Source organism: Glycine max, chromosome 9, assembly GCF_000004515.6.
Source record: "Glycine max cultivar Williams 82 chromosome 9, Glycine_max_v4.0, whole genome shotgun sequence".
Taxonomy (NCBI): domain Eukaryota; kingdom Viridiplantae; phylum Streptophyta; class Magnoliopsida; order Fabales; family Fabaceae; genus Glycine; species Glycine max.
In genome coordinates this window covers 35,365,707-35,387,259 of record NC_038245.2, presented here as the reverse complement: position 1 = coordinate 35,387,259, position 21,553 = coordinate 35,365,707, and the positions used below count along the sequence as shown (strand labels likewise).

Here is a 21,553-nt window from a genome sequence, read left to right as displayed (position 1 = left end):
TCACAGAAAGCATATTCTGGTTGCAAATCATGTTCCTGTCCTTCATAATTCTTCTGACCTTAAAGAAACAGGGAACACTGAGTTTGGTGATCCTATAGAATAAGGGTTTGTTCAGGTGAAAACAAAACACCAGAAAAAAGGTAAAAAAAGTGCAACTCATAAAGACAACCCGTACTGAGGATATGCACGCTGATGTCCAAAGAGGAAGAAATCATAAAGCTGTAACTAGGGTCGGGGAGGCTTCCTCCCGTCCGAATCCATGATCATTGCCTCTTGGAACATCAGAGGCTTTAATTTTCCTTTGAAGCATCATGCGATGCAGAGCTTCCTTTGCTGCAAGGAAGTTAACGTCATGGCTGTGTTGGAAACTAAGTTGAATAAGGTTTCAGTTGAGGAAATCATGAGAAGAAAGTTTGGTGACTGGCACTTCACCCATAACTTCGCTTCTCATAATGCTCGCAGAATTCTTATCCTCTGGAAGCAGGATAAGATCCATCTTTCTATTTTGGAGTCAAATGCCCAATTGATTCACTGTGCTATTGATTGTAAAACCATTGCCAAGCGCTTTCAGGTTTCATTCATCTACGGTCTTCACTCCATTGTGGCAAGAAGATCTCTTTGGATAAATCTGAATAGTATCAATGCTAATATGAATTGCCCCTGGCTCCTCATTGGTGACTTCAACTCCATTATGTCTCCCACCGACAGCTTCAATGGAGTTGAGCCCAATGCTTATGAGTTGCAAGATTTTGTTGATTGTTGTTCTGACCTGGGGCTGGGGAGCATCAACTCTCATGGCCCCTTGTACACGTGGACTAATGACAGGGTGTGAAGCAAACTGGATAGAGCTTTATGTAATCAGGCCTGGTTCAATTCCTTTGGAAATTCTGCTTGTGAAGTTATGGAGTTTATTTCTATTTCAGACCATACTCCTCTATTTGTCACCACTGAGTTGGTAGTGCCTAGAGGTAATTCTCCATTTAAATTCAACAATGCTATTGTGGATCATCCAAATTTCTCAAGAATTGTTGCAGATGGCTGGAAGCAAAATATTCATGGCTGTAGCATGTTCAAGGTCTGTATGAAATTGAAAGCTCTTAAAACTCCCTTGAAGAATCTTTTTAAGCAGAAGTTCAACAACATGTCCAACTGAGTGGAGCTAGCTGAGGCTAAATATAACAAGTGTGCTTAATTCTCTAAAGCAAAATTCATAGGACCATTCCCTTCTTGCTCTGGCAAACCGCACTAGAGGGCAGACCATTATGCTTAGAAAAGCGGAGTCTATGAAGTCCGCTCAACTCATCAAAAATAGATATCTCCTGCAGGCTGATAAATGCTCCAAATTTTTTCATGCTTTAATCAAGCGCAACAGACACAACCGGTTTATTGTTGCCATAAGGCTAGATGATGGGCATAACACTTCCTCCCAAGATAAAATTGCCCTTGCTTTTGTGAATCACTTTAGGAATTTGTTTAGTACTCATGAGCTGACCCAAACTCCTTCCATTTCGGTCTGCAACAGGGGTCCTAAGGTTCCCATCGATTGCTTTGCGGCCTTACTTTGTCCTACTTCTAAGCAAGAGGTTTAGAACGTTATTTCTGTGATGGATAACAATAAAGCTCTAGGGCCAGATGGTCTCAATGATTTATTCTTCAAGAAGGCTTGGAATATCATTGGTGATGATATCTTTGAGGCGGTTAATGAATTCTTTACAACTGGAAAAATTTTAAAGCAAATCAACCATGCTATTATTGCGCTTATTCCTAAGCATGATCAGACCTCTCAGGTTAACCATTTTAGACCCATATCTTGCTGTAATTTGTTATACAAGATTGTGTCTAAAATTTTGGCCAACCGCATAGCCCCAGTGCGTGAGACTATTGTTGGGGAAACTCAAACTGCCTTCATCAAGAACAGAAAGATGATGGACAACATCTTCCTAGTTCAAGACATTTTGCGCAAATATGCACAGAAAAGATCCTCTCCGAGATGTTTCCTGAAAATTGACTTGCATAAAGCTTATGATTCCATTTCCTAGGAATTCTTGGATTGGATGCTTAAGTCCATTGGCTTCCTAGCCCAGTTCTGTACTTGGATCATGGAATGTGTTTCTTCCACTTCATTTAGTGTGACAGTCAATGGATCCATTTATGACCACTTCAAAGGGCAGCGGGGTCTTAGACAAGGGGATCCTCTCTCTCCTTATTTGTTTGTGCTTTGTTTGAAGTACTTTTCCAAAGATATGAGCAGCCTCAAGGATGATGCCAATTTTAAATTTCATCCCAACTGTGCAGGTATTCAGCTATCTCATTTGGCTTTTGCATATGATATTATGCTTCTATCTAGAGGAGATATCCCATCTGTGTCAACTATGTTTGCCAAGCTTCAACACTTTTGTAGGGTTTCAGGGATTTCCATCAGCTCTGATAAATCTGCCATATACTCAACCGGTATTAGGCCTCATGAGCTTTCTCATATTCAACAAATTACTAGATTTAGCTTGGGTGGCTTCCCTTTTAGATACTTGGGTATTCCCCTTTTATCATCTAGATTAAATGTATGTCACTATACTCCCTTGCTTTCCAAGATTACTGACCTGATTCAGGGATGGAGCAGGAAGTCTTTATCTTATGCAGGTAAGCTAGAGTTTATCAGAGCAGTTATTCAAGGAATTGTGAATTTCTGGATAGGAATTTTTCCTTTGCCTCAATCTGTTCTGGACTGGATCAACGCTTCGTGCCGTAATTTTTTGTGGGGCAAAGCGGATATTGGCAAAAACAAGCCCTTGGTTGCTTGGTCAGTAGTTTGTTCTCCGAAAAAAGAAGGGGGTTTAGGCCTTTTTAATCTCAAGGACTGGAACCTTGCGCTTCTTTCCCGTATCCATGGGACTTTCATTGTAAGAAAGATTCTCTATGGGTTCGGTGGGTTCACCATTACTATTTCAGAGGGAGCGATGTGTGGAATTACAATACTTCTTCATCAGATTCAATTTTGATAAAGAAAATCATTCAAATAAGGGACTTTATTATCTCCAAAGAGCTAAGTACGGAAGAGGCCAAAAAGAGGATTCAATCTTGGAGCACCAATGAACAATTACTTGTTGGAAAAGTCTATGAATACATTAGAGGTGTCAAGCCTACTATTAGTTGGTGTTCTGTTATATGGAACCCAGCAATCTCCCCTAAGATGTCTTTCATTCTATGGCTTGCTAAAAAGAATCGGCTGCTTACTCTTGACAAAGCTGCTTTTTTGAACAAGGGTTCCTTCCGCCCTTTATGTTCAAATGAGGCTGAGTCAAATGCTCATTTGTTCTTTTCTTGCAGGAAATCTCTCCAAGTTTGGGCTTACATTCGTGATTTGGCTCCTTTCCGCAAACGTTTCACTTCTTTGCAACGCATTACTGACTCTTTAATTAGAGACAGATCCACATCAGGTGTTCAAGGAAAATTTCGTTATCTGGCTATAACAATTACAGTCTACTGCATCTGGCTGTCTAGGAACAAACTGATTTTTGAAGATTATCAATTTTCTATAATAGAGGTTATTAGCAAGATTAAGTTTCTTATGTGTAGACAAGCGCACCTGTTGCATTTGTTTTAACATCTTGATATAGGCCTTCTTGTATTAGGGAGACTTTTGATTTTCTCTAGTTGCGGGGTATGCTCCGTTTATTGTTGTATCATTTTGGGTTTAATATAATTTACATTTTTTCCAAAAAAAAAAAATAATAAGAGTACGTGAGCTATTGTAAATGTAAATTTCTTGATATTATCTTTGATTTTTACTTGTAAAAAAAAGTTAGTTTAATTTTTGTTCCTATATAATTAACTTATATTTCATTTGTTCCTATTTATGGGATATTGTAAAAAAAGTTAGTTTAATTTTTGTTCCTATATTAACTTATATTTCATTTGTTCCTACTTATGGGATATTTTTTTAGAAATTTATTGTCTCTATTTATAAGATCATTTTCTAATTTGTAGATGTATTAAGTATTACTTTTTTACATATCCTTATTTTTTTTCAAACATTAATAAAAATAATTAAGTTAATAGAAACATAAAAAAAATTAAAATGATAATATAAATAATTAATAAATTTAATATTATTAATTAAATTAACTACTTTTTTATCACTACTGTAAAAAGGCTAAACAATGACGGTTGTAAACGAGATACAAAGATGACTTTGAACCATCTTTGTAGGTCAAAAGTCTTGATATTTGACGATAGTTTCATAAACAACTGTCTTAGAAAAATGTGTCTTTCTAGGATGATTCTTAGTTAAGAACCATCCTAGAAGGGTAACCTTCTAAGATGGTTATCTACGAACCGTCTTAGAATGACATCAATCTAAGACAATTCTTAGTTAAGAATCGTCTTAGAATATATACTTTCTAAAATGATTTTAAAAGAACCGTCTTAGAATGTCTTATTTAAAAAAAAAACTAAAATAATCCAAAAGATTTATAATCTAGTCTCAGGATTAAAAGAACCGTCTAAGAGTATTCAACCCTCGCTTCCCATTCCGACTACTATGTCATCTCTCCCCATCATGTAAAGTAGGTCATAAACTTGATTCATAGCATGTCCGACATTAGTCCAAGCATTTGCATTGATTGTGACTCCCTATAGATGTTGGTATGAAGACTCAAAACATCACAAAATTCCAATCCCTGAATGGTAATAAAAAAATGCTTAAAATGGTTCTCAACATAACCATCCCCCAAGTAATGTTATATATGCAATGTCAGCTTCATAAGATCAAATTGTGTGGGCTTTACAACACATGGAAATGAACAAAGTACTATTACATATTGGTAGCCTTTTTTTAAGAGAAATACTTATATCTTTCAAAACACACACTTATGGCTTATCCAACAAAAAGAAAGAGTACACACTACACACTTTTTAATATGAAAATTCCTTTATTAAGCCAATAGAAACAACAATAAGTTTTGCTTGGAAAATAGAAATGATTTCAACCAAGGAGTAAATGATTCAAGCCAATCAATAAATGCTATGATTCACAGTGAAAAACTCAAAAAGGAGAAGGAAATAAAGACAAGATTAACATGTGTTGCTCAATTTACTTTGGTTCACTAACCTCCAATTGAAACTCTAGTGTGTTGTGCTTCAGACGGTAAAGAAAAGCAAATACATCATCAAGTTCAACATTTGTATCCAAAAGAATTCGATGAGGCTTGGCCGCCACAGTACTTACTAACATAATGAATACCACAACAACCCATAACCTCATTGGAAACATTCTCTCCACTCCAAGTGCAACCAAGAATTCTCTTATTCTCAAATACGTAACAAAGAATGACAAAGATTCAAAAAGAGGTTTGATGAAAATAGTAAAGAGTCATGAAAAACATGCAAAGAAGAGAGAATTCATGTATTGTATAGAGGAAGTGAAAGGCACCTAAAAAAAATTATAAGGAGGTAGAACTAGAACTAGAATTACCTTACTGTCTTGTTAGAAAGTAAAAATGAGAAGCAATTTAATTTACGTGTTCATTGGTTTTGTAGTGCATAGCATACATACTATAGTAATTTATTCTGACAATCTACATAGAAAGATAAAGAGACGGAGAATTAATTAATTTATGGAAAATAAATATAAGCTAAAGAAGAGTGATGTAAACTCATTTGCACAAGGGTTGAGGTTGGATCTTCAAAGGGTTTTTTTTTATTTCTTTTTTTTTTACTTGTATGAAATTCAGAAAATGAAATGGATAAGGAAAGAGAAAGTGACGATTTTATGGGGACTAATTGGAAGGGATTTGGTTCAAAGTCTGAATGTGTTTGGATGGAGAATGATGAAGATAACGATGGTGTTCAAGTGGAATTAAAGGCTGGTTTAAGTTTGGCAATTTTTAGGAAACAAAGAAAACCGTAAATTTGAGTTTAAGGTAAAATTATAGTGGCTGGTTGGGAAAAAAACAATTTTTGGGTTTGTGTAGGTCAAATGAAGGTTTAGAATGATGAAGAAGAATGAAGAATGTGGTTAGAAGAATCACTCCTCTGAAATTGGTGTCACACACAAGGTTTTGTTCCTTGATAAACCAATTTCTTGAATCACTCAAGTAACTAAAGATTCACTCTCACACTTTAGAAGATGATTAAAACTCAATTCAAGATTTGTTGTTTATTAGAAAATGTGTAACCCATAAATAGGAATGACATCAAGTTGGTTACAAAAGATGAAATGATCACCGATAACAACAATTGATGGTGTCATTATACCTAATTAAAACTAGAATTAAAACAATAACAATAATTTATGGTGTCATTATACCTAATTAAAACTAGAATTAAGACACAAAAAATGTGTGAAAAAATATGCAACTCCTGGTCTGCCAAGAGGTAGCCACAAGCCTAGAGTTTCCACTTTATTAAACCTTAATTTCTTCAAATTAAAACAAGCCAATTGGTGCTGCAAATCCAAAGAGAATTCACAACTACACTACTAGAAAATAAGGTTTTAACATCGGTTATTTAAGACTTTCAACATCGGTTATTAATTGATGTTGAAAGTACCGATGTGGAAAGTAGTATCATTAACATCGGTTTTTCAAAACCGATGTTAACTAATAAATACAACATCGGTTATTTAAATAAGCGATGTTATATGATACGAATTATGAAAAAAAAAATTATAAATCTATAAATTAACATCGGTTTTTTAAAAAACTGATGTTGTAAGTGACATTTAACATCGGTTTTTTAAAAAACTGATGTTGTAAGTGACATTTAACATCGGTTTTTTAAAAAACTGATGTTGTAAGTGACATTTAACATCGGTTTTTTAAATAACCAATGTTAAATGTGACATGTGACATCGGTTTTTTAAAAACTGATGTTGTAAGTAACATTTCACATCAGTTTTTTAAAAATCTGATGTTGTAAGTGATATTTAACATCAGTTATTTAAATAGGCGATGTTATATGATATGAATTATGAAGAAAAAAAAGTTATAAATCTATAAATCAACATCGATTTTTAAAAAACTGATGTTGTAAGTGACATTTAACATCGGTTTTTTAAAAAACTGATGTTGTAAGTGACATTTAACATCGGTTTTTTAAAAAACTGATGTTGTAAGTAACATTTAACATCGGTTTTTTAAAAAACTGATGTTGTTTTAGAAATTTATTTTTAACACGATGTCTGTTTTTTCAATAAATCCCAAAAATAACCTGCAAATTTTAAAATCAGACCACACAACATATAATTTTCATTCTGTTTTGAAACAGTTTTTACCAGAAAATTCAATAAGAAATTTACTAATTACTATGAATTTAAAACATATTTAATGTTGAGACATGAATTGTAAATTAAGTAAGTAAATATAAACTACAATTACAAGATTGTCTAAACATCCTAAGTTTCATTTTTCACTTTCAAATAGTACTTTGCCCACTGGTTGCGAAGTGCCTTCAATCTTTCTGGTTCCAATGGTCTAGGATCAGTGAAATACTGCATGATATAATAAAACATAAGTTAATAATATATTAGCAATCATAATAATATGAAATTTGGTGAATTAAAAATTACCATTTCCCAATTATTCTGGAAATTTCCTAAGATTATAGTTGACATCCAATGCATGACGTAATACCCACACTCAGTGCTTCCTTTTTGTCTATTACACTAAATACATTATGAAATTTAGATATGCAACGTTCAGTACAAATTAGTCTACACAATACTAAAATATAAGTGAAAACATATTGTTTAAATAACTTACTTTAACAACAATCCACCTAGCAGGAGTCTTGGATTTACTTTGTTGAGTATCGTCAAGTCCTTTCAAAGCACTATTGAATACAAACATAGATTCTTATTGTACATTTAAAATTTTGATTTACCTGACTAATGCTAATGCAAATATATTAAAAAACAACACTGACCTATTAATTATGCCTTTGAGGTAGTTGTCTGGCTTATTATGCAACGAACAAAACCAAATGACAACATTTTCCTTAGGCAAAATGACGACCATTTGCCAATGTGCACTGCAGTGGAGACCAATATATGTTATTATACTATTATACATTATTTAAATTCATTTGTTGAGTTTAAGTTACCCATTCAAGTAGGCTCCTAGGTACACATCTCGTTTTGAATTTTGCATCCAGTTCTTAATGTAATTTTCTGATTCAAATTGTGATTGGCCAGATCTCTGGATAGACTGTGGCTCGAGGAATCCATACACATCGATATTCCCAGCTCGCATACTTGTCTCAGTCATATGCCTATTATTGTTAACACAAAGTAAATTATGCATGAAGGTAAAACAATAAATTAGGTAACTAACAATAATCTAAATTGACTTACAGAATCCACAACTGTATAACAGATATGCTGAGACATTGACCACCATGTGCAATTTCAGACAGATCTTCATGCTTTATGTACAAGGGAAAGTTTTCATTAAATAGGCCAAACAAGGTAGCATCCCACATAACCTGCAATGGCTTCAGAAAAAGTTGTGGAATGGTCAATGTCATTAGATATAGCGGATCATCGACCTCATCATCCGGCCTATCTGCAGGTTTCGCGGGTCTCACAGCTCCCTGTTTATCCAACATAATTAATTGACATAATTTAATCACAGTAAACATTTTAATTGGAAAAATAAGCATTTAATGACACTAAAATACCTGTTCTGATAAACGCTTGACTAGATGTGTCGGCCAAGCAAGGAATGTGTTAAGAGCCTGTCCCACGACCTTAACCTCTTTAGTGGGTACAGGAATGGGAGCATCTACATCTCTAATCTCCTCAACACTAACCTTAACTTGATCATGCAGCAAAGGAATGTTGTGAATTGTTGTAGATCCCTCATAAACTCTTCCCAGGGCAACCAGGCGAGAAGGATATTCTTCAATATACAACCCACATTTGTATGAGTCACCGGTGTCTAGATCGTTCCCTGAGGGATCAACACAACTCTCCTTTGTGCTGACACGAGCAGCTGAAGGACCAACATCAGGTTCAGGAGGCAGTGCGAGTCCCTGTGATTGCATTTGGCTGAAGGATAACATTAGCCGTCGAGTGACTTTTTCTGTGATTGAATCCTCTAGTTGGTCCTTGATTTGTTGCGTCAACTGTTGCAGGTATTCGGGAGCAATGGAGGAGGTCCTTGAAGCTGATCCAAAGTATTGTTTGATGGTTATACCGGCTCCTACAGCACGTACACGACCAGGGTGTTCTGGTCGCCCAATGGCAGCAATCAGTATATCATGACGTCCATGGGTAACAAAGGAACCCTGTGAGGCCTGCTCCTCAAGCGCATCCTGTGAATAACACATTTATTCTATACTTAATCACACAATAAAAAAAATAATTACAATTATGAATTGAAAGTGACTTACAATCTTGTCAGCAATTTCCTTTGCTGCTTCAGATGTCATGTCACCAGTTTTCTTGGTGCGGGCTAGCTTCCACTTCACGTGTCGTTTGATGGGAGATGGAGGATCAATGACGGTGTCAGTGCTTCCGGATTGAGTTGCTTCCTCTAGTTTTTTCTTTCTCTTCTCATCCATCAACTTTTTTTCTAAATATTCATAACCCCCACGAGACATCACGTGAGGGGCAGTGTTTTGTTTTTGGACAGCTTGTGCTTTTTTTCGAACATTCTGTAAAAATGAAACATTAATGAAACTCATGATTACAATGTATTATAATAAGTTCATTTAAAGTTAAAAAAATGAAAATCCCAAATTAGTTACCTCCCATGAAGGGTCTCTACGGCTCTGACAAAATTGGGTCCATTTCTCCTTGCTAATGCCGTACATTTTGCATACAGTGTCATCAACACTATCCTTGTCAGCTGCAAGTGCCCATTTCGACGTCAAATCAGACTTAAACTGTCTCCACCGCTCCCCCATAGTCTGAAGTATTTTCTTTTTTGTCCTTAAATCAGATGCTTCAGGGATATCAAATTCAGCCTAACAAAGAGTAAATTAGGTTTTATTAATACTAAATTCAAATATTTGGCTAACAAACAATATGGAACATGAAATAATACATGATACCTGAATATCCTCCCATATCAAATCCTTCTGAGTAATAGGGACATGCTTCCAATTTTCGTATGTGACATCCACCTTATCACGAGCAACGATCCCTAAATATGTTCTAAATTTCTTGCTGTGGGGACCGTCTGCTTTGCCAGTAACAGGATCCACATGGACAAGGGGTCTCTCTGCCCCAACTGGTCTAGTCGCCAATAATCTTAGGCGTGAGGCCTTTCTAGTCCGCTTCAATGGTGGTGACGACGAATGCGATGTTACACCAGTAGAAGGAGGAGGAGGCGGAGGAGAGTTTGACTGTGTAGCCATTTGGCTGTGAAAAAAAAAACATTAATTCAATATGTTATAAAAAATAAATGCGTATGAATGTAATTAAATGAATTGAAATTAAGTACAAAATAAAAAAAAATTACATTAGACGATGTTAATTAATTCTCCTTCATCGTGATCATTACGATTAGCATGAACATCGTCAGTTTCTTCTCCGATGACATTAGGTGACAATTGTGTGGACAAAGGACTAACATAAGTATCAATGTATGAATAATCATCTTCAACATTGACACCTATTGTTTTTCCATGTAAAACCACTGACCACCTTTGATCACAAGGGTCTTCGACATAAAATACTTGTTTCGCTTGTTCTGCCATAATGAAAGGATCATTCTGGTATGCGAGTTTGTTAAGATCCACCAACGTAAATCCCACATCATCGGTCCGCACACCGGTATTACTGTCAACCCACTTACATTTGAAAACACAGACAGTGAATTTGACATAGTTAAGCTCCCAAATTTCTTCAATGAAACCAAAGTAAGGGATGAAAGCTACACAAGGATTGTCATCATGTACACTAGCGAAGTGTTGAGATTCAGCCCTTAGGGTAACCCCACTGTTTTGCATTGTACTTTTTTGGTCTTGTGCTTTTGTATAGAAGGAATACTTGTTTATATCATATCCTTGTCAAGTTATAACATTTCTTTTAGGTCCATCTGCTAGCTTTCTCAACATTTCAGAAGCATTATCATCAGCCAAGATTGTGTGTTTAAACCAATCTAGGAAAGTCTTGTTATGTTTTTTCAACACTGAGTTCTTCGACATTTTTGGATTACTTTGTTTGACTAAATTTTCATGACGAACTATGTATGGCAAAACTTCATTACTATTATTCAACACATACAAGTGAGCTTGTTGCAAATCTTCTACACTTGGAGTGATGACATGCAGTCCTCTTGAACCCTTACCTCTTACTCTTTCGTCATGCCGAGACTCGGGAAGCCCAACAGGTTTAGCTTTTTCAATGTACTCTGAACAAAATTCAATGGCTTCTTCTGCAATGTACCTTTCAACAATAGATGCTTCAGGACGGTGTAGATTTTTGGTATACCCTTTTAAGATCTTCATGTATCGCTCAACCGGATACATCCACCGCAAATAAACAGGACCACAACATTTGATTTCTCTGACTAGATGAATAATTAAGTGAACCATGATGTCAAAGAATGCAGGCGGAAAATACATCTCCAACTCACACAATATAATAGCAGCCTCATTTTCCAGTTCATCTAACTTCACAGGATCAAGAACTTTGCTACATATAGAATTGAAGAAAAAGCACAGCCGAGTTATGGCAAGCCTGACTTTGTTAGGCAAAATGTCTCGTATGGCCACCGATAACAATTGTTGCATCAAGACGTGACAATCATGAGACTTTAAGCCTACCAACTTAAGATCCTTCAAATGCACAAGGCTCTTAATATTTGAAGAGTATCCTTGTGGAACTTTGACCCGTCGTAGGCATTGACAAAAACTGAACTTTTCCTTTTTGGACAAAGTATGACAAGCTGGAGGCAAGTATATTTTTCTACCATCAGACCTTGGATGTAACGACGCTCGAATACCCATCTCAGCTAGATCTTGACGAGTATTCAAACCATCTTTTGTCTTGCCGTGAATGTTAAGGAGCGTCCCAATGAGACTATCACATACATTTTTCTCCACATGCATAACATCAATACAATGTCTAACATCTAGATCAACCCAATACGGAAGATCAAACAAAATCGACCTTTTCTTCCATATGCAAGTCTTATTTTTGTCTTTCTTTTGGACCTTTCCAAATATTGTATTTAGGTGTTGAACCCGCTGGAAAATCTGGTCACCAGTCAACGGTACCGGTGCATTTTCATGCTCTTGACTTCCATTAAATGCTTTTTTCAATCGTCGGTAAGGATGATGAGGTTTAAGAAAACGTCGATGCCTAGTGTAAACTGTTTTTCTTCCATGTTTCAGTTGTATGTAGCTTGTGTCTTCTTCACAGATGGGGCATGCACGATGGCCTTTAACACTGTAACCGCTCAAATTCCCATATGCTGGAAAATCATTAATGGTACAAAAAAGCATTGCACGTAAATTAAATGTCTCATTTCGAAACCCATCAAACACTAAAACTCCTTCGTCCCACAACTTTGTAAGGTCTTCAATCAAGGGATTGAGATAAACATCGATGTCATTTCCTGGCTGTCTTGGGCCCGTTATCATCATAGACAACATCATGTATTTTCGTTTCATACACAACCAAGGAGGCAAATTGTAAATCACTAGCAAAACTGGCCACGAACTGTGTTGCGTGCTTAAACTGCCATATGGATTCATTCCATCAGTGGCTAGTCCAAGCCTAAGATTTCTTGCCTCTTTGCCAAAATCCGGATACAAACGGTCTATCTTCTTCCATTGCAAGGAATCAGCCGGATGACGAAGCATTCCATCACAGTTTCTCTCATTTGCATGCCATGTAAGGTCTTTTGCGTCGTCTCCATTAGCAAACATACGCTTAAACCTTGGAATGATCGGAAGATACCACAACACCTTCGCTGGGGGGCCCTTGTTTGAGTTTTCATCACTACTACACTCCTCATCATCCTTGGAGTTTGTACCGTGATACCCCACACCTAGGGCATTTCGACATTTCTTGAAATTGATGTCTGTATAATATGCAATCATTCGGGCAAGCATGAATCTTCTGATACTCCATACCCATGGGACACAATATTTTCTTTGCTTGATAGTAACTTTTAGGCAATGTGTTTTCCTCTGGAAGCATGTCGTGCACTACTTGAAGCAGTGAACTAAAGCTTTTGTCACTCCACCCATATCTGGCTTTGATATTAACCAGACTTAAAACTGCCGACAACAGCGTCAACGAATTCTTGCACCCCGGATACAAAGGTTTCTTTGAATCAGTTTGTAATGTATCATACATAGGGGCATGTGCTTGCTGAAAAGACTCTTGTCCAAGGTCACGAATCATATCCTCCAAGCGATCTCCCATTTCTACATCAAACGGTTCGGATTGTTGCCCACTCTGCATGTCTGTCATTTCACCATGCCATATCCACGTCGTATAATTCCTCTTAATTCCATCACACAACAGATGCTCTCGTATGTCATCCAGTATTTGTCGTCTTCCATTCAAACAATTGATGCAAGGACAATAATATTTTCCATCTTCATCCGGTTGACCTCTTTGTGAAGCAAATTGTAAGAATTGCTCGACGCCTTCCTCATATTCTGGGCTGATGCGACTTTCATTCATCCAACTTCGATCCATCTAAGTAATAACTCGGTCATACTCTCAAAGTTATTCGATGCATGAAAATCTCACTTTTTTATTATAGGTGTGGCCCTATCCCATTTGGGAAGACCGTCTTTTATGGTAGCTTCATACATCAGGGTTAATTCTATTTTGTTAAATTTGACAAAATTTTGGCAGCATTTCGCATTGGTCTCCAAGTACACAACATGAAATCGGTGAAATTAATTTCCGATAATCAAGTATGCACCCAGAGAACAACTAGAAATGCATTACCGAAATTTCATCAAATTAAACAAAATAATTTTAACCTTAACACATGAATCTACCATAAAAATATCAGTCTCCCCAAACTGTCCAAACGGACAATTCAAGATTAATACAATGATTAATGCAAACTATCCGCAAGAATCATTGCATCCAATCTCAAACGGGAATCTAAGGTTCACTCATCATGAACACAATTTATATAGCATATATCAATTGTCATTAATGGCAGTGAACACGTAATAAAAATATTCATTGGTAACAAACATTTGTACCTGTGATGATGAGCAGCACGATCCAAAATGAAAACAAGAATCAAAGAAATAACTGAATGAACACCTACATAAGACAATCTTGTGTATGATAAAAAAAAAAGAGTAAGATTAAGTATAACAAGCGCTCAGAAGATACGAGAACAATTTATTCTAAATTATACACACAACTTCTATTACCTCTCACAAGATCACACGAGAGATGTGGGAGGTGGGGATTCAAACACGACTGCGCTGAGTTTTGTGTGTGTTCTCTAATTGGACAAATCAAATCTCATTACTCTCTGCTTATTTATTAGAAAGAAAAGAGAAGGCATATATTTGTAGAAAAGTGATTACAATTAGATATATACCTGGTAGTACGTTTCGATAATTTTCAGTGGCCCTTCAGCTGAATTAGGGAGTACGTGCCCTCAAGTTGAATGTTAGAGTTGTTGATGTCTCTTAAGCAATCTTCAAGTTGAAAGTGAAGCAAGAGCGACTGTCTACTAAGCAAATTAATTATTAATCATCAATGATATGGATAAACAAATTAAAAATAAGACAAATGTTAATCACTAACATTTTTTATTAAGAAATTAAATGGAATTTTTTTAAAATATATAAAATTAAATGGAATAAGAACAAGCATACAAACAATAAATAAGCAGCACAAACTAAAGATCCAAAACAAGCTACTAAGAAAAAGATCTAGGAGTGGGCAATCTACTGACCTTTTCATATAAGAGAAAAAAGAGCACAAAAACAATCCGAAAACACAAACCCACATCTAAGACAGTTTAAATTAATAATAAGTAATTAAGTATAACCCTTAAATCCAGAAAATTAGTAAATAATGAAAGTAGTAAGCATCAAATAATTTTAGATATAACATTTACAATAGCAGGTCAGCATGTACTTTAACAAATGAGAACACAAAAGAAAGGAAATAGCATTACTTCACTAGTTGTGCAATTTCATAGTCTCGAACTCGGTATAATAGCCCTTAAATCAATACCTACGGGAGTGTTTGCTTTCATGCTTTATATATGAAATTCCGGACATGGATACCATGCAAATCAGTAAACAGAGAGATTTGGAAATAAGGAAATATGCCACAAATTTAAAATACTCAAATGAAGGTCCAGCCACTTGAGCATTAATACAAAAACATAGAATGCGAGATTTAGAAGAAAATACAAACCACACAACTTCAGAAAGAACAGTTAGCAGTAGCGGGAACGAGTTAGTTGGCTCTCTCTTGCTCGATTCCAAGGAAATCACTTAACGCTGACTGAAAAGTTACTCGAAATTTCACTATCTAAACTACGATTGGCGGCTAAACAATGAAAAATTAAAGAAAACGCTGGCATTGCAAAGAGGAATTGCAGTAGCACAGTGTGACGCGGAAAAGCGAACGAAAGAAGGAATGAACCTGAGAGCGTTTATCGTAGACGAAAATGGCGTGTTCGGAAGAAGATGGAAATTGAACACCGGCTTTGGTCCGCGCTAGGGCTGTTCCTGTCTCGCTGATTTGCCCGGACTCCAAGCTAATTTTTATTCATCGGGTTTATAAGATAATTTCTCTATCTTTTTTTTTTCATTTTCTTATCTCATGTTTAATTCCTCTGACTCTGATTAAAGTCGAGTCTGAAAACTGGTTAAGATAGTTTATATGTTTAGACTATGCATATTACTTATTGGGGGTGTACAATAATACGCATATTAAGAAAATAATACTACAAATAAAAAAATGAAATAAACTATCATTATCACAATTTTTGAAGTAAAAAATTACTAAACTATCATCATCTCCGAATTGCCTAAGAACGAATATGGAGTAAGTGTTACTGAATAAAACTACCTGATAGGCTTCAAAGCAGGAATAAAACTTAATTAATTAAAATACACAAGGAAAGCTAATATGCTAGTAATTAACTTGCTAAGGTTAATCATGGTTATATATAGGAACTATCTTTCTAATTAGCTAGAGCTACGTACGTACGTATTAGGACGAGCATTTTCTTAAAATTAGACTAAGTTGAGCAAGTCATTTTAATTATTTTTTAATTTTTTTATTAGTTGAGAAGTTCGTTAAACTGTTCCGTAAACAAATTTTTTAAAATAATTTTAATATTTTTTAGTAACTTCTAATATTTTTTAAACATTAATTGAAATAATATTTTTTAAAATACTAAATATTATTTTTTTATATTTTATTTCATTTTTATTCTTCAAATATTTATTCAATTTTTTATTATTTTTTAAATATATTATTTATGTCGGTATATAATTTTAAATTACTTTAACAACTAAATTTATCAAATATTTATAATTAAATAAATTAATTTTTCAACTTTAATTATCAATTTTCAGTTATGCATAGCTTCTAACTAATTTTATCCAACATATACTAAATAAGTGAAATTTTATAGCATTTATTACAGGCTGGCCTACATATATAATGATTGGAGAGGGAGTTAATCCGATGAACGTACATTTAAGTTCTAATACTAGTGCTAATTAATACGAATAATATATGATATTGGATATCGTACTTAAAGCAAAATGTTTTATCAAAGTCTCAATGGTCTCTTATATAAGGAGAGATTGGATTATCTGATTTTTATCTTCTCCTTTTAGATAATGTGAATAGGGGGTAATGTAATTATCTCATCTTTTCTCTAATAAAATATATTTTAGGATATTAGCATTATATTTTTATCTTGTAGCTAAGAGATAAAGTTTCCCTCTTATTTTATTACAAAAAGTAGTTTTAACATCGGCTTATTAACATCGGTTTTGTAAAAAACCGATGTTAATAAGCCGATGTTAAAACTACTTTTTGTAATAGTGACTATTTTAACACGGGCCTTTATTTTAACTAACAAAATGCTAATAAAACCACTCAACAAAAGTGGCACCCTCTACTCTTCTTGGAACATGCTGCAATTGACAATTTGAAGTTTCTCCACTTATAACTTGGGCCTAAATTCAAATAGCATGGTTAACACTTGTTGAAGAGTTTCCTTGACCTTCTTTGTTCTAGTCTTTGTCATAGGTCCTTCAATTCCTTCTAAAGATTCCTTACCCTTAGTCCTTATCATGTCCTCATCAAAAAGACAGAGAGAGAATTAATTAAATATGGAAAATAACTGTACGCTGAAAGAGTATAATAGTAAATGGGGTGACTCATGTTCTGAGTTGTGGTTTACCTTTAAAGACAAATGCTATTTTATTCCATTTTTTGGGTGAATAACGTCATTACAACTGTACTTGTTGCTGTTTGGTCTTCCATAAAAAGGTGAGAATGGAAATAAAATAAAATAAAAACTATTTTATTCTTATCTTTGCGTTTAATTTTACCGTTTAATTAATCTTGTTAAAGAGGATGATTTTTACTTATTGATAAAGAAAAAATATAATTAAAACCGTTTAATTAAAATATTATTGATAAAGTGATATAATAAAAACTCACTAAAAAACAAACCTCAGGATCTATAATCAAGTATTCACTAGAATCTAATTGCAGTACATAAATAGCAAACATATATGAGGATTAAAATATTCTATTGATCATGACCCTCAAGGAGGATATGATGTCAGTTCAAACCAACCCTTGATATTTGATTTCCAAAAGGAACACATCTCAGGTCATAATTTGTAGTATAAAGAAGGGTAAATAAAATACATTTGAATGCTCTAATGAACTGGCACAAGGAGAGTTTGCAATGAGACAGTCTTAACTATGCCCCCACTCGTCTATTTCTTCAATAAGTCATTCAGGACTGAAGTACATACCTCTTTAGATCATACCCAATGGGTGATAAATGTGTAAACTTAGAGTTGAACCTCTTTGCCAATTCCTTGAGAATTCTTGTCATCATTAACATTTTTTGAACATACAAAAGGATTGTAAACACAATTGATCATAAAAATGAATTTTGACCATAAATACAAAGCAATTTGTTCTTGTTAGGCTCAAATAAAATTGAAAGGGGAATTTCAATGAATTAATTCATCAACACATATGAAAAACACCAAATTGCGGAAACAAACCTCAATACATCCAATATGCTCAAACAACAGATATGGCATCCATGTGTGCTCCTCTATACACCTTTTGTCTTAAAGTAAATTGCATTTAAATATCATAATTTGAAGAACATCCTTGCAAGTTACAAAAATGCCTCCAGCTCATTACGTGTGTACAAATATTATATAATATTATTTTATATAAGTAAAAATTAATTAACCATGTTTAACTTAAGTAAGGAACAAAGATAAATATATGAGGTATTTAAATACTGTTAGAATTCATAGATTAGATGAGGGAAAATAGAAAACAAAAATAAGACTAAAAGATGGATTTTACTCAAAAAGAAAAAATCAGTTTACATGAAAGTATTGTGATGAAATAGGTTCTTTAACATCTCCCTGAAGAAGAAAGATTAACAAATGTCAAAATATATGCACCAACTCCACAAGAATATGAACACTACTGCAAAAGTCATTTACTACGACATAGCAACAAATACGGTTGGTCAAAAACATCGTAGAATCTTTAGATTGTAAGTTCAAGGACGGTTATTTTAAAAAGCCGTCTTTGAATTGTTATGTTTTTTTCTCTCTTATTTATCTTCTCGGGTACACTGCTGCTGACCCTTCATTTTCCACTCACCCTTCACTTTCCTCTCTCTCATTGTTGCCTTGTATCTCCCTTTTTCTTTGTCGCAAACCCTAGTGTGGTCAGGTGCCGAATCTCTGAGTCTGAGAGGCTCAGATCCACCAAGGTCGACACCAATTCTTTCCTCCTCCTCGACTCCTCTGCCCACAGTTTCTTCTGCCTCCTCACCTCGCTCTTGCTCAGTGCCGCGATGCCGGTCCCTGGGACCGGCACCGGTTTCAGCGGCGTGCTCCAGCTCAGCTCGAAGGTGTGCCCCACGCGCCACTTCGGGAGATCATGCGGGAATAGAACATGAATTTTAGAGGAGGAGGTAAGGGGTTCGATGATGCCAAGGCCGTGGAGCTTCTTGGCAATCCGTTCAATGGCGGAGGAGATCGACGGGTTCGGGTTTGAATCTCGGGAGTGGAGCAACGAATGTTGAATTTGGTTTTGGATTTGGGGAATTGAAGAGGGGAAAAATTCAATGAAGAAGGAAAGGTGTATTGAAAGTGGATATGAGTTGCAGGAAGCAACATTTCAGTAGCAGTTACTTACTTCATGGAACATGGATCAATAAAAATACGAGGTCCCAAGGTATTTTTTTGAAAAATTATTGTATGTATTAAAAATTGCCCGAATTCGGATTCGAACCGTGAAGAGGAAGTCGAATAGGTTTTTGTCTGTTAATCCTCTACAATTTCAATAATAAATTTTTACTAAACAAAGAGAAAAAATACACAAAAGAAAACTCATTTTTTGGCTCTGGCTTCCGAAAACACTATCTATTAATTTCTTCAACACCCCTTCAGTACACTTCTCCCTACTAAAAATCCATCTATTTTTCAAGAAACAATTAATTTAGCAGGATTTTTTTTTCTAGTACAGTCCTTAAACAGAATACTTGAATGCATGGAATATCTACGAATACCCAAAGAGTAAATTTTGATGATATATTCAATATATGAATTTCCTCAGAGCTTTGTGTTCTATTCTGACCTTTCTAGTTTCTTCTCCAATTAATATACCCTTAACATGTATTTTTCTCCCTTTTGCTTCGTTCTTAATTTTTTTCATTTTTAATTGTCTTATTTAAACATTGCTTGTCTCTATCGTATCAAGAATTTGTTTTCACATAAATAATTAGTCTATATTTTAAGCATTGCTTTGAGTCAGGTTTTGTACTCACTTTAGAGCACCTAAGGTATATTGATATTATTATCTTATTTTGGACTTGTTGTTTTCTAACAAGAGCAAAGGTATTGGCTTCATCACTTTCTTTTACTAATGGTTCTATTCATGTCATGCCAGTTAGTGGTTGTTTACACTTTCCTTATTTGGTTTGTATCTTCATACTGGAAGTGCCATGACTTTGTAATTCATAATCACATGGTTGATGATAATGGAAGCAGGAGAACAAACTTAAATTTGTTCACAACTAACAATTTGAAAATTATGAATAACAATTTGAACAAACTTTAATTTTTTTTATGCTGATGTTGTATGATTTTTTATACAAATTCTAGTTTTTTAAGGCAAATTATTTTAGGTAGTTATACTTGTCTTTATAATATGATTTCACTAACATCAGAGGTTCCAGATTATGGCATGACTTTTGTGAATGGAACTTCATCAAAGTAAGTTTTCTTTAATAATTTGGATTTTAAGTCCAGTTTGTGTTGACTCAAATTTTATTTATGCGAGAAATTTGATTTATTTTAAATTTTTTGTCATTTCTTTTTCTTTTCTTTTCTTATAATTATGCAAAAGATTTAGTTGTTTGTATTCCTCTTTTTCTTTGTTTGCAGGGCCTGTTGCCACCCCTTGATGCTCCACACCATTTGCGCAAACATGAATGGGGTCCTTATCGAGAAGGTAGGCCTTTGCATTTTAGGATAATTTGTAACAGTTATATAGAGTAATAAGTAGATATGGAAGGATTTGAAACATATGGTTTGTGCAGGGATTGGTTGAGCTTCTTTAATTTGAGTGACACATAGCATTCGAGCTGGTTGTAAATTGATCTTTGCTTGTCTTTTTTATTTAGTTCAGCTTGAGATGTTTGATGATTGCCTTTGGTGGACTGCCTGGGTTGGAAGAGAGTATTGAAGAAGATGATAACTTAAAGGTAATACAATGTTTCTTTTAGTATTTATACATGCTTGTAACCTATAATTGTGAGACTGCTGCCAACTACTTATTACATGCTTGTAATCAGTATTTTATTATTTTTATATTATTTATATCACATAATATATGAACTATTTAACTAATCCACACATGACCTGAAAAAAAAAACTAATTCTCGTATAAATTAATTAAGAAAGGTATTTAATTTAAAGAAGTTACTATCTTCTTGGTTCTTATTTTTTATTTATTCATGCTTTTAATTTTTTAATCTAAATTTTGACTGAAACTAATTAGAAATGTCATTACTTTTAGTTCATGTATTTAAATATTTAAATAACAACATTGGTCAACTGTAGATATGGCCGTAGATAATCAATGTCATTATTGATAATCAATGTTTCTGAAACTATTACATTTGAGTAATATAATTATCACAGGAATTAAAGAATAGTCGTAATTCTTTTTTATTCTTTGATTTCTTTTTAAATTTTTTTAATTTTTATCTAACTTTTAATGTTTTCAACTTTATAGCTCACAAACGAACTTTGGACCATGCAGATGCAAGATAAACAATGTTGTCTTATGTTCTTCATAGTTTGTATT

General features: G+C 34.5%; 2 protein-coding genes across 2 annotated transcripts; one reads left to right on the top strand and one right to left on the bottom strand.

Annotated features, from left to right (window-relative positions):
- Positions 1–2,099: 2,099 nt before the first annotated feature.
- On the top strand, positions 2,100–5,905 carry LOC106794417 (uncharacterized). Its single transcript, XM_014761686.1, has 2 exons — positions 2,100–2,637; positions 5,730–5,905. Exons 1-2 carry the CDS (start codon positions 2,100–2,102, stop codon positions 5,903–5,905), a joined length of 714 nt encoding a protein of 237 aa, XP_014617172.1.
- Positions 5,906–7,874: 1,969 nt separating this feature from the next.
- Positions 7,875–14,427, bottom strand: LOC106794416 (uncharacterized). The gene is made up of 9 exons (XM_041005485.1): positions 14,359–14,427; positions 14,182–14,245; positions 10,051–10,360; positions 9,745–9,963; positions 9,388–9,651; positions 8,674–9,309; positions 8,348–8,586; positions 8,203–8,265; positions 7,875–7,878 (listed from the first exon to the last, which is right to left on the bottom strand). The coding sequence occupies exons 3-9, from the start codon at positions 10,354–10,356 to the stop codon at positions 7,875–7,877; spliced, it is 1,731 nt and encodes a 576-aa protein (XP_040861419.1). The 5' UTR covers positions 10,357–10,360; positions 14,182–14,245; positions 14,359–14,427.
- Positions 14,428–21,553: the final 7,126 nt, after the last annotated feature.